At 44.9% G+C, this 13,970-nt stretch overlaps 1 protein-coding gene across 1 annotated transcript; it reads right to left on the minus strand.

Annotated features, from left to right (window-relative positions):
- Positions 1 to 1,738: 1,738 nt before the first annotated feature.
- Positions 1,739 to 13,566, minus strand: LOC143475173 (histamine H3 receptor). The gene is made up of 3 exons (XM_076972930.1): positions 13,126 to 13,566; positions 10,698 to 10,864; positions 1,739 to 3,160 (listed from the first exon to the last, which is right to left on the minus strand). Exons 1-3 carry the CDS (start codon positions 13,367 to 13,369, stop codon positions 2,402 to 2,404), a joined length of 1,170 nt encoding a protein of 389 aa, XP_076829045.1. The 5' UTR covers positions 13,370 to 13,566; the 3' UTR covers positions 1,739 to 2,401.
- Between the last annotated feature and the right edge of the window lie 404 nt (positions 13,567 to 13,970).

Here is a 13,970-nt window from a genome sequence, read left to right on the forward strand (position 1 = left end):
GTCTGAGTAGAACAGTTTCCTCTGAGGCTCATTTCATGACTCTCCAATCACAAAAACCAAAACAGATATTTTAAGACATACTTTTTTTTAAAGTAAATATTAATTTAACTGCCACTCAATCATGTGAGAATATCCATGCATATGAGGACGGTTCTGATTAATACAAAAATAAAAATATGATTTTCCTTGACCTTAATTAATGTCCTGAAACTTTTGTTATTTTAAACCTAAGCTTATCCATCTTGCATTATTGAGAAGTATAAATTACAATTAAGTATAAATATGCTACAAAAATGTACATTTCCCTCACATAAATACATACATTTTGAGGTCAACTTCTTTTATGACCAGTAATTAAATAAGTGAGCAAGGAATTTTAAAGAATGCATAAATTTCACAATCCAAGATACTATATGCGTTAGACAAATGAGCCTCACTCATAACACGTAGTCTGTCACACTATGAATCGTAGGTTAACGAATGTACAACGTTTGAAGAATATCGCCAATTATGTCCGATGTAAACTGTTGATGGCCAAAGACGGACGCTTACATTTATAAATCTGTTGATAATGCCTAATAACCAGCTCCCGTTCACGCAGAAGAGGCTGATCAAGACAAAAACAATCAAAACAGGACACGATGCGTGCCGTGCATGCGAAATGGTGCGCCACGGTAAACACAGCAGAGCAGGAAGATGAACAGTGACATCTAATGGCCGAAAGGTGGTATTACAACCAAACAAAGGCTGAAGGTAAAGCTAATGGGTCTAAGGTGTTTTCTATTACACCAGTCAACGGTATTTCATCAACTAAACGGTGTATGACTGAAGGTTCAAAAGTTTATGATTCATATAAAACAAGACAAAAACAATTTGTTATTTTGTTTCACTGGACATACTGATTACAGTGAATCATTTAGAAAACGGAACAATATGCCATGCATAGGTGTTGTATGTCAGTCAAAGTCAAAGGTATTGTATAGTGGGTAAAGAAGACATTTTGTAATGAGGGTTGTGGCATACAGTTGCATCCATAGTTTGGGTTTAAGTTCAAGTTGAAACTCAAGTCGAGTCACTCACTATAAAACAAACAATTTGTGTAACTTCCATAGCAGCCTCTATCCCTCCTTCTCTCTCTCCTTTGCCCCCTCACTCTCTCCTTCCTTCTCTCTCCTCTCTCTCTCCTTCTATCCCTCCCTCTCTCTCCTTTGCTCTCTCCCTCCCTCCCTCTCTCTTTCTCCCTCTCTCTCTCTCTCCCAACATCCTGCTGCAGTGTTTTCTCCTCCATTTCTGTGACGTCATCATTCTTACGTGACGGAGCAGCTACACCCGTTACGAGGTGCGTCACGTGACTCCAGACGCCCTGCGCGCGGGTTCACCGTCTACATCCGCTCCAGCAGCGCTGTGAGACCACGTCATTTCCCGCGGTCACCTGTAGCTGCTGTGTAAGGTCTGGAGGGTCCAGGGCTGAAACCCCAAACCGCTTGGAGGACAAGATCCCTCTAACGTTCATTCTCTTGGTTTGTGCGGGTGCCAGAGGCGTTTCTCTGCGTGTGACAGATTTGCAGAAGTCTGCTGTTGAAATGGGCAAACACAGACACGTGAGAAATGCGTCACCATACAGATTTGACTTTATAACCAAGCACGAATAATTCTGGGAAAACACTGATTACATTATAATACAGCACAGAGTGATCAGGAACTGGCGGAGAACGTCCACAGGGTGGCGCCCCAGCTACAACATGCAAGATCAGTACAGTACGTTATCATCACACCACCACAAGGTGGTGCTATAAACACAAAGTACATTTTAAAGTCTGTAGGACTGAATTTCTCTAAACTTTCTCAAAAAATTTAATAATAACCAAAATTCAACACTGACAATCTCATATTCTACATTTATTATTCACTGAATGATAAGATAATAATGACCTAATATATATATTAATGTGTAGTGTTAATAGATCCAGAGGGATTGAGGTGTTGAATGATAAAAGTAAGTGATTAAATGCATAAATCAGGGAACCAGAAATACAACAATAAATGTAAAATAAGTGTTATATAAGTGTTATAGGTTTAGTAAATATTCCCCAATCGCATGTTAAGGTGCTGAAAATGCTGTTGTGTTTAAGATTAACTTCAGACTTTATGGCAATTCTAAAAGTTAAGATAATTCTGGGAGGCATTTGAAAAATCCCATTTCGCAGTGTGTAAATCCACGTAAGCAAGACGGCAGTTATGCTACAAGAAGCAGATTTTCCAAATCCAAGAATCCTAGACGACCATCACGTTAAATCCTGTGCGCATGAAGCCCTGACAAAATGTTGAGGTTTAGTTGTTGATCCTGATGAGAAGGTGACTGAGGTGTCCCGTCTGAAGGACGTGGGGGGGACGGGGGGGACTATCTCTGGGTGGTGGACAGGTGATCCGATGTGCCTTGAGTGGATCTCTGCCTCATACACAGGATCTTGGCGAAGGCCCTGCGGAAACTGCTGTGGCACAGCGGGTACAGGAAGGGGTTTATGGCAGAGTTCAGCCACAGAAGCCAGAAGGTGACCTCATACCAGTGGTCCGAGACGCAGCGCCCCCTGCAGGCGGCCCGTATTATCATCAGCAGCGTGTACGGAGCCCAGCAGAGGGCGAAGACGCACACGATGATGGCCAGCGACTTGGCGATCTTCTTGTCCTGCGCGAGGCGCGTGCACTGGCTGCTGCGTGCGGAGAGGCTGCCGTTACGCCCCGTGGCCCCGCACGCGGCCGGACGCTCGACCGCGGAGGGCTCCGCCTTGTCGGACGCCAGGGGCCCGCGGCAGACGCAGGAGGCCAGACGCAGGCGCTGACGTCCGGCCTGGGAGGACGGGGGCGGGCGCGGGTCGGAGCCGTGGCGAACCCGCCGCTCGCGGATGCTGCGGTAGATGCTGAGGTTGAAGAAGGTCACCGACAGGAAGGGGAAGAAGAACTCGAGCGTGGAGGCGCAGAGCAGGAAGTACCAGGTGTGGAAGAACTCGGCGAAGCACTCGTCCTCGGGGACGTGGCTCGCCCCGCTCACCACCTCCCACAGCAGGATGGCCGGTCCGTACAGCAGGAAGGCCAGCACCCACACGCCCGCCATCTTTGCCAGGGCACGACGCGTCATACCCTGCCTGGCTCGGTACGACACCTCCATGCACCAGCACCAAGGCCCAAAAGAGAAGAAGAAGAAAACTGTGTGAAAAGAATGTTAAGTTCACAGGATGTGTGCGAGTTATTAATAAACAAAACTCCCACAGAGCTTTACTTTCAACCCAAACCCAACACAGTTGATGCTGATGCTAAATGCCTGCAGGAGTGCATGAATATTAGAGGTGTTTCAGACTGGGGCTGGAACTAGACTCCGCAGGAGAGAGAGAGGAGCTTCAGGAACATGTGCACCGAGCTACATTTGATCGTGACTTGAAATCCAGAGAATATTTTCCAAGCAAGTGTGTTTGAATATCATATATGTGACTTAAACTGGCTAGTTTTAGCCCTCAATCCTGCCCCTAACCTTGAACCCAGAGCGCTAACACCTGCCTCCACAACTCAAAATATGTTCACTAGTCCTCAGGGAAGAAAGCGGCTTTAATTGCGATAGCATCAGCTGTTCCACGATCACCTTCAGCCTCTATAAAATAAGGTAGAAAATCCCCCAGCAGCCACAGGACAACTCCAAAACCTCTGAGCTCACCAGGAAAACAAAACAAAAAACAGGTCAAAGAACATGAATGTGGTTCACTTCCTCACAAAGCCAAATGTAAAGCAAAATGAAAACACACACACACACACAGTGCGAGTGAGGTCTCAGAGTGTTGATTGAAGAGCTCTTGAGGCTAAAGCTTGTCCTCGAAGGAGCTTCTTCCTAATGAAGATATTAAAGCGGGCACCAGCTGGGCACCAGGGTCCCGCCCCGTCTTCCCCGCGCTGGGCGGCCATTTTGAATTCTTATTCATGCTGCGTGCCTGACCCCCGCTGAGCTGGGATGTGGCATTTGGTCTTTTGGCAACATGTTGGGCCCACATACTGTACTAATAATGTGGCATCTGTGTGTGGTTTGGTGACAATGTGCTGACATACAGCACTATGCCAAAAAATAAGAGGCCATACATACATTTATATCTAGATATATTTACACACTTTGAAAACAGAGAAGATCCACCAGTGTTTCCTACGAAATATGAGATTCTTCTCCATTAACACCGTTGATCCATGTGTGTTAAATAACTCAGTGTGACCTCAACAGTCTCAGCTCACTTTCTCATCAGAAAAGGTGAAACTGATATTAAAACAGAGAAGGTGAGACTCATAATACTGAAGGTGAGACTCATAAAACAAAATAGAGAGACTCATTAAAACATATTCATAAAACTGAAGTGAGACTCTCAAAATAGAGACTCAAAAGAGACTCACAAAACTGAGAAGGTGAGACTCATAATACTTATTTATTTATTTATTTACTTTTTACTGAAGGTGAGACTCATAATACTGAAGGTGAAACTCAATACTGAAGGTGAGACTCATAATACTGAAGGTGAGACTCAGCACAGAGTAAAAAAACTGAAGATGAGACTCATAAAATGGAGAGACTCAAAACAGAAGGTGAGACTCATAAAAAGAGAGACTAATAAAACTGAGAATGTAAGAGATTCATAAAATGATGAAAGTGAGACTCATAAAACAGACTCAAAAAACAGAAGGTGAGACTCATGAAACAGTAAATGTTTCATATGAATCTCAGGTGACTTTATTAGGGTCACCTGTCCAACTGCTCATTATCACAAATGTCGAATCAGCCAATCACATGGTAGAAACTCAATGCATTTCGGCATGCAGAAATGGCCAAGACGGAGATTAAGGCAGTTCTGAAGGCAAAAGGGGGTCTAACCCGGTACTCCAACACCGAATGAAATGGCCGGTGAGTGTATAAAAGCATGTTTTAAAACTCCAGACCCCCCGTTCATGGGTAATACAGTAGTGGTAAAGCAGAAAGAGACGTGATGCAGGTTTGTACCCCCAGCTGTGTTCTACTGCACTGGGGAGATGTGACACACACATGACCTCATTCAGATGTTCATCACGTATGTTAAAACATGATCAGCTGAAGTGTGTTATTATTTTGCAAAGTTTAAATTTACCTTGAGATTATTTCTATTATTATTAGAATTACCATAAACGGATGAACTTTTCATCCAGAACATAAATTTGGACGCATGGGTGATCGGGTCTTTTTTTATTTGGAAAAATCAGGCTTAAAAATACCCTTGATAATAAAACTGGGATTATTCTTCTGCAAACACATTGTTTGGCTAAACTGAGCAGGATGAGACACGCTAGTGATAGTCTTCATTTTTCTGCTGAGAATGAAGGCGGTTTATTGTTCCAGCTATTTGAAATGTAACCATAAAGGCTCCAAGCCACAGATCCTCTACTGCATGAATATAAACATTTGGTATTTTATTAACAATAACATTTTAAAGAGTGACAAAGATCCAAACTGTATGTGAGCGATGCGCTGTGTGTGTTTACAGCGTAATTAAGAGAGCGCTGTGAGTCTTGAGCAGATCAGACGCGTCTGTCTAGGAGCCCAAACATGTGGTGTTGTGTAGAAGCCTTGATGTTTCTGGAAGAACACTGATCACACATCATTTAGGAATGGATGAACTCCAGATCTTTTTGTCCTGGAGGAGAGTGTGTGTGAGGAAAGTTAGGAGTATCTATCCACTTCACCCACTCAGTTCTCAGAGAAAAAAAACATTTCATACCAAAAAAGAATCAGCATGCATTTGCTACATGCCAGTCAAGAGAAGATTGAGAATATTGAGCATTTTGCAGAAGGTGTGGACACCAGCAGTCAAACTCCAGCATCTTGCATGATGACTGCATCTGGAGTCTGATCTTCCTGCATTTCTGCTCCACCAGTAACCGAGCTTACTGGGTCTCAGCAACCACCTCCCAGACCAGCCTGCCAGACGTGGGGAGCCCAGAGGAACCAGAGGAACCCAGAGGAATCTTGTCACTGGGGTTCTGCTGTTCTTCTGTGTTCTGCCTCCTTCCCGTTTGATTGAAGCTGCAATCTAAAAGCAGAGTGCCGTGCACAAAGGCAGAGTTTGTGAGATCAAATAACCTAGAGTGCCAGATTAAAGGCTGAGATTACGCCTGTGTGCCTTAGACTCACTACTCTGATGTTAAGTGTGTGTGTGTGAGTGTGTGTCCACGTTCTGCAGAGGACAAAACAAAAGCAGACGTTGTCAGGGTGGCGGAGACGTCAGCTCGGAGCTCTTGTGAAAGCTTTGAAGCTTCAGCAGGACCATGCTTCATTTACACTTTTGCACCAGGGACCGTGCATTAGATTAGTGAATGGGCCATTTAGATAATACACAAACACATAGCAGGCCACAGCTATAGCAGGATAGTGCATGGCCCATTTAGGGCATTACTTAGCACTTAGCATCTTTGTTTATTTTTTTATTTAATGCTTACATTTATTTGAGTAATACAACCACATTTACGTTTTCTTTTTTACTCCACTAATGGTATATGTGTGTGTGTGTGTATACATGTTCTGTTTGCTCTCTCTCTCTCTCTCTCTCTCTCTCTCTCTCTCTCTCTCTCTCTCTCTGCGTCTCCTCCCGTGCTCACCGTAACATATATGTATATTTTCATGGTCGCCCCTGACTTCTCTCTCAGGTTCATCTGTGTCTGTGTGCATGAGTGCGGTTCTGTGTGTGTGTGTGTTCATCTTTGTCACCTGTGTCGTCTGCATTGCACTAGTGTCTTGTTAATGTGAGTGTTTTCAGTCTGTGTCGATTGAGTGTGTTGTGTTCCTTGCTGACCTGTTTGGTTAGAGTCCCTGCGTGTTGTACGTCTTCTGTGTTTGCTACGTGCTATTGCTAATAATAATAATAAGAATAATACGGGTGCTGTTTACACTGCACTCGCTTCAGGATCCTGCCTGACACTCAGAAAGACAAACAGAAAGACAAACTCATCCTCAGGGGGGGAGGCCAGTCCGCACCCATCCGAGTGCTTTGCGGACATGGCGGAGTGCTCAGGGGAGGGGCTGGTCTGCAGGCATCTGAGTGCTCTTCAGCGCACATCTCCGGATCTTCTACCAGGGGCTCCCTCCTACATGGAGGAGGTGGTGGAGCTGCCACAGGATGGTGGTTTGTGGCCAGGGGAGTCTCCCCTTTCCTGGGTACAGGGAGTAGCGTTCAGATCCCGCAGTCCTGCCCATCAGAGGAGGAGGTGGAGATGGAGGAGGTGGAGTTTGACTCCCTCCTCAATGATCCTGTCAGGGCACCTCGCCTAGCGAGGAGGAGGCACCATCCGGCCAGTGGTGCGTTTGTACCTCTCGCTGTCCCTGAATCTGTCCCTGTCCCTGTGTCTTTGTCTTACCTATTGTCTCCATTTATGTCTGTGCCGCTTCCCGTCACTGTCCCTGTGTTTGTCCCCATGACTGTGTGTCCCTGTGATTGTCCCATGACTGTGTGTGTCCCTGTGTTTGTCCCCATGACTGTGTCTGTCCCTGTGTTTGTCCCAATGACTGTGTGTCTCCCTGTGTTTGTCCCCATGACTGTGTCCCTGTGTTTGTCCCCATGACTGTGTGTCTCCCTGTGTTTGTCCCCATGACTGTGTGTCTCCCTGTGTTTGTCCCCATGACTGTGTCTGTCCCTGTGTTTGTCCCCATGACTGTGTGTGTGTGTGTGTGTCTCTGTGTTTGTCCCCATGACTGTGTGTGTGTGTGTGTGTGTCTGTGTCTGTGTTTGTCCCCATGACTGTGTGTCTCCCTGTGTTTGTGTCTTGTCTCCCTCCCCTAGTCCTCCCAGGGAGAGCAGGGTAGACAGACCGTTGGTGGACTGTCCCCAGGATCCCTGGCCCTTGCGTCTCGTTAATGCGAGTGTATTTAGTGTGTGTCGATGTTGTCTTCGTTGCTCGTCTTTGTTTGGTTAGAGTTCCTCTGTGTTGTACGTTTTTTGAGGCTTACATACACAAATCCGGCTAATTCCAGCTCCCTTTTCTTGGCATGGCTCACACATGACTGCATCCCCCGTGTCCAGCTGCACTAAGCAGAAAGATTATTTCCATGGCGATAACCCAGCACTTTTTAAAGATGCTTTGGAAAGAGTCTATGTACCGAGCACGCTGCAAATGTAAATGCACTCGCCTGCATTTCTTTGTCTTATCTGTGCGCTCTCTCTCTATCTCTCTCTTTCTTTCTTTCTCTCTCTCTCTCCCTCTCTCTCTCTCTCTCTCTCTCTCTCTCTCTCTTTCTTTCTTTATCTCTCTCTCTCTCCCTCTCTCTCTCTCTCTCTTTCTTTCTTTCTTTCTCTCTCTCCCTCTCTCTCCCTCTCTTACTCCATCAGCTGCTCTGGATCAGGGCACGTAGCAGCAGTCTCAGGTGTAGTTTTAGTGGTATGTGGGGTGTCCTCTCACACTGCTCATATAACGTGTTAGGTCTGGGTGCTGTGAGCAGTGTCACTGGTTGCAGCCGTATTTGCTAGGCACATAATCACTCATTTTGCAGCATGTGTGCCTCATACGCACGCAGGTGAGGTCACCTTTCAACCTTTGACCTGCCTGACCTGATAATTTCTCATCAGGATTTCTTACCCGACCACACCATCCTATTCTCTGTTCCATAACTAAATGTGCAGGCTAAACTGAAGTAAACAATGACCCTTAAATGTTAATAAAGGGTTATATCGTCAGAAAATAAAATCATCTTTATCAGAATCAGACAATAAAATCATCTTTACATTCAAAACAGGGCTGTAGCACCATTTAAGGAACACCAAGATATTTATAAACATTAAGGCTACCGCCTCAAATCTAAATGTACAGTTAGTGTGATTTACTTATAATTCTGTATATTATACATACTATATTGCATGTATATTATATCCAAGATGTTGTAGTGAATGTCACATCAACGTATTGCTAAAAATGTCTCAGAAATACAAAATCAGGACACAGTGCTGTGAAGGCCTGGTCTGTGCTACTCCCAGAACACATGTGCAGAAGGAGCAGTGAGACACAGCGTTATTCCTGCAGTGAGACACAGCGTTATTCCTGCAGTGAGACACAGCGTTATTCCTGCAGTGAGACACAGCGTTATTCCTGCAGTGAGACACAGCGTTATTCCTGCAGTGAGACACAGCGTTATTCCTGCAGTGAGACACAGCGTTATTCCTGCAGTGAGACACAGCGTTATTCCTGCAGTGAGACAGTTTGGATCTTTGTTCGTGTTCCTCACCATTTCAATTCTCCGTTCTTCTCCTCCCAATACTGTCCCATTCATGTAGAAGAATCTCTCACAGCGAACAATCAAATGTACTTCCTTAAGCCTTTCTCTGTTACCATCATCCTCCTCACATACAGAATAATAGAATAACAGAATAATAGAACAATAGAATAATAATAGAATACTTCAGTGTTCTGTGCACCGCTACCAACACATATGTGAGCTACTTTCTCACAAACTAAAACTTAAGAATAATTCCTTAGAAACAGCCCTACTGTAAAACCATACGGTGTTTTAATTACGTAACACTCTTGTGGTTATCTAGTGCAGCCGTTATGGTCGACGGACACTGTAAAGCACTTTGAGTTGCATGTATGTATGAAAGGTGCTATACAAATAAAGATTATTATTATATTTTCTTTGTAAAAGAAAATACTTTTATTTGATCAACTGGATTTAAATTGTTTTAATATTTTTTAGACAAATCTAATGGAATAAATGTCATGCCTGCATGCAGCCAACCTGTCAGCAGTCCCCCCTCTCTCTTACCCGAATACTGACATAGACCCGTACCCGAATACTGAATACTGACATAGACCCGTACCCGAATACTGAATACTGACAGACCCGTACCCGAATACTGAATACTGACAGACCCGTACCCGAATACTGAATACTGACATAGACCCGTACCCGAATACTGACAGAGACCGGTACCCGAATACTGAATACTGACAGACCCGTACCCGAATACTGAATACTGACATAGACCCGTACCCGAATACTGAATACTGACAGAGACCGGTACCCGAATACTGAATACTGACAGAGACCTGTAACCGTATACTGAATACTGACAGAGATTCACTACCTCCACCCTTCCTGGTGAGACTTGTCCACGGAGCTTTTCACCCAGCAATTTGCCTCTCCTGCTTGGTTTAGGTCACGTGCCTCAGTCACACGTTTTTTGAGACGTGGTTGCGCTTTGCTTTGTGCTCTCTTTGACTCTGACTCGCAGGGTTTTGACTCCTGTTTTTCACAACGCAGAGCGACTGCTTTTGTTTGAACAGAATGGAGTTTTTAATGGCCGTGTTGTATAATGATTAAATTACCCTATGGCACATTTTATGTATATTACACTGAAAACTTTACATATAATGTGAGATGCAAAGGAAATGCGTCTACAAACGTGTTCACGGTGCTGTTTCAGTCCAGACTCACCCTCTATAATCACAGTGGGGTTTCAGTCCAGACTCACCCTCTATAATCACAGTGGGGTTTCAGTCCAGACTCACCCTATATCATTCTGAAAGCCCTCACTGGCCACGCCAGGGTCCACCGGGGGCCACTACAGGGTCCACCGGGCCCTGGTGCTCACACAAACTCCTCCCATCCATCAGCAGCGTACAGAACAGAGCCACAGGGCGGCAACGGGCCTCACCGCTCGCGTGACGGAGAGGAAGCGGTCGTAGCTGATCAGGACGATGTTGAAGACCGACGCCGTACACAGCAGGTAGTCCATAACCAGCCAGAGCTTGCAGACACCTTGGCCCAACATCCATTTACCTGTCAGCACGTACGGCAGGTACACCGGAACACAGAAGAGCCCTATAGGAAAGATCCACCACAACCATGTGAGTGACGCCCTCTTCAGGGCAGAGGAACACAGTGAAACGTGACTTACCCCCCCCAACTACCCCCGTAGTGGTGTGGGGATTTTGGTATTTTTTAACCCATATATCCACTTTTCATAATTGATTTCTGAAAGTGTTATTCATACATCTTTAACGTTCAGCCTCATCACTTAGATAAACAAAAAAATAACATTTATCCGGCATGCATCACTAAAATTCAATGAATGGCTCTCACAGGGAGAGTCTGCATTGCGACTTGTGCACTGCTGCTTAAACGTTTAACCTTCGTCATGACAAATGCATTCACAAAGCTTGAGGATGTAATGCATCTTTAAATCTTTTTTGGCTTTAGCTGCCCGGTAATTGTGTTCGCTAGGATGCCACACGTGCCATGATAAGCACTATGCTGATGACGTCAGCAACCTAAATGGTTTTACACAGCTGATGAAGGAGTTCTGTCCAAACTGTCCTGCTTCTCCAACACCTCGCATACTTCAAAGCAGTTTATATTTCCTGTGTATAAACGTGTGACTGGTAACATGATGTGTGCTTCAGGAGACAGACGTCCTGACGGCTCTCGGTGAAAGCCCTCTCATGTCAGTGACGGCCCCTGCAGAGAACCAGCAGGTGTGATGTTGTCCAATTATGAGAGAGACAAGAACTTTATCTGATAAGGTCACAGTGCACATTACAAACCACACCTCTGCACTTCAGACACACTGCACCGCACACTTCAGATTCATGCAGATGTGTTTATACATGTGAGTACATACATATATTGCAAACACATGCATGTATGTCTCTGCTAAAAATCAATGCTGATCATAAAACCTGCTCTGAAACCTCGTGACAGGGTTTAACAGAGAACGACATTTGCTCAGTGTCACAGGCACACTGCATACAAAATGGGTGAACCACAGATCAGTACTAGCTGGGCATACGGGCAGTGACCTGTCAGACACACGCTGGTGGCAGGTACTTCCTGCATTTCCTCGCAGACCTACTGTGGTGCCGACAAATGAGTATTTGTGCATTTGGGAAATGCTAAAGCTATCAGTGTGACTCAACCCCAGACTGTCCCGTGTCCTTTAGCAGTGATAGGAAGGACTGTCGGCTGTTCAAACTATTTAACTTTAACTTACTTCCTACGTTTGTATGGAATTCTGTTTAAGTGTCATTTGAGTTTAGCTACAGTGCCATCTTCTCCCTCTCGACGTAAACGACATTTCTCCAGCGTGAACTGGCACGAGTTCATGCCGTTAATTGACCTTGATGGAATCTAAATGGCACGTGGTATTGGGACTACACAACTTCCAGGTGTGACTACAATAATTAAATCACTTCCGAGTGAATGGGGAACATTAAGAACATTCATAATTCAGAAACGTTTCCTCCGCTATTCACACCGCAAGCATAAATTAATGAAGGAATCGCGGGATGCTTCGCGTTGCACACTTTAAACCATTAGGCGCATTCAGACCTGGGACCCCCCATGTCTCTGCTCATATAGCCTCGTGGAAGAGGTAGACCGAGATTACTCAAGACCAACTCAATCATCACACTTACAATCTGGGGCAAATGACAGCAGGACAGCGATCTGGAGCAAAAACACAAGCGAACGTGACACTTTAGGGGCATTAAAATGACCAGTGTGGACACTTCACACTCCGTGTCTGAAGCATGTTTACAGAAGCTGTTTTGTTTATTTTTTTTCTTTGTATGGTTGTTGTTCCGATTTTGTAGTTTTGCTGTTTCTGCACCCATTTTACAGAACGCGTTTAATCTCAACGACATGACCTAAATAAGTAAAATATATGTATTAACCTTAAATAGAATAATAAATATGTATCTATCTATTATCTATATACACGAATAATTCGGTTTTTATGAAATTATACTATATTTCAACATAGTATAATAGAGTGTGATAGAATTCTTTGGCTTGATAAGTAATAAAACAATTTCGATTAGATCCCAAGTGTTTCATAAGGTTAATGCTGTACTCCCCAGATTGCCACTATAGACATAAACAATATTCTGCCTTTGCGGTGAGAGGTGAGAATTTAACGCCAGCCATATTCTTAGTTTAAACAAAAACTATTCCAAACACTCGCTTTTTAAGCCCTGATGTGACTGGCACTTTGTTCACAGGGACCGCTGTTCCCACATCAGCGGGCAGATGTTATAAGATATTACATTTCTTTAGAGGGAGTTATCTAAGTAGCGTGTACTTACCGACAAGAAAATCCGAAATAGCCAGGTTCAGTAAAAAGTAGTTGCTCTGTCTCCTCAAACTCCTGTCCATCTTGAAGGCGAGGATAACCAGCGCGTTCCCCAACACGATGACCACTATTAACAGGACCATCACAACGACCAGCAGCACCAGCACGGGCGATGCGAAGGCAAAGTCCCGTCTTATTCTGGTGTCATTGGAAATATAGTCCCGCGTAACGTTAAACTCCCAAATGTTGATACCCATCTGCCTCTCCAGAAACCGATGAGTGTGGAAACGCGAAGACTTTGTGTTCACAGCAGACCTGTCATTTTAAGGAAACGTGCGTGTCCGGTGGAGCGTCCCCTGTGTTGACTGCCCTGTCCCCTGACTGTCTGGGTGGTGTTCTGATGGAGGACGGTACCTAGGAGGCGAACTTCCCCCGCGCACACGCGTCTGATGCCTCGCCGGCAGTAGACACTTCAGACACAAGTTGCGCCCTGCGCTGAGTTCACGCCCCAGGGCCGGCGCTAGGGGGGGGCAGAGGGGGGCATTGCCCCCCCAAATTGTGTCTTTGCCCCCCCAAGCACAATGCAAGCAACGGCTTTTTTTTATTACCTCTGAACCAATCACAAAAATGCATTTTGCTTTACAGCGTGAAGATATTTCCTTGCTTATTCCTGATTGGCTCTTTGAGTCATATAAAAATCGGCAGACCGCCCCAAACGGTTCAGTTCGGCAGTATATGTTCTGTTAGTGTGAGTGAAAGACAGGTATACTGGTAAACACTCTTCTGAGTTTAAACTGACTTCCACATGGTAATATTTGCTTAACTGTGGTTTTTCGTTGCTTTAATGTTACTCACCTC

This window comes from Brachyhypopomus gauderio, chromosome 14 (assembly GCF_052324685.1).
Source record: "Brachyhypopomus gauderio isolate BG-103 chromosome 14, BGAUD_0.2, whole genome shotgun sequence".
In the NCBI taxonomy this organism is placed as follows: domain Eukaryota; kingdom Metazoa; phylum Chordata; class Actinopteri; order Gymnotiformes; family Hypopomidae; genus Brachyhypopomus; species Brachyhypopomus gauderio.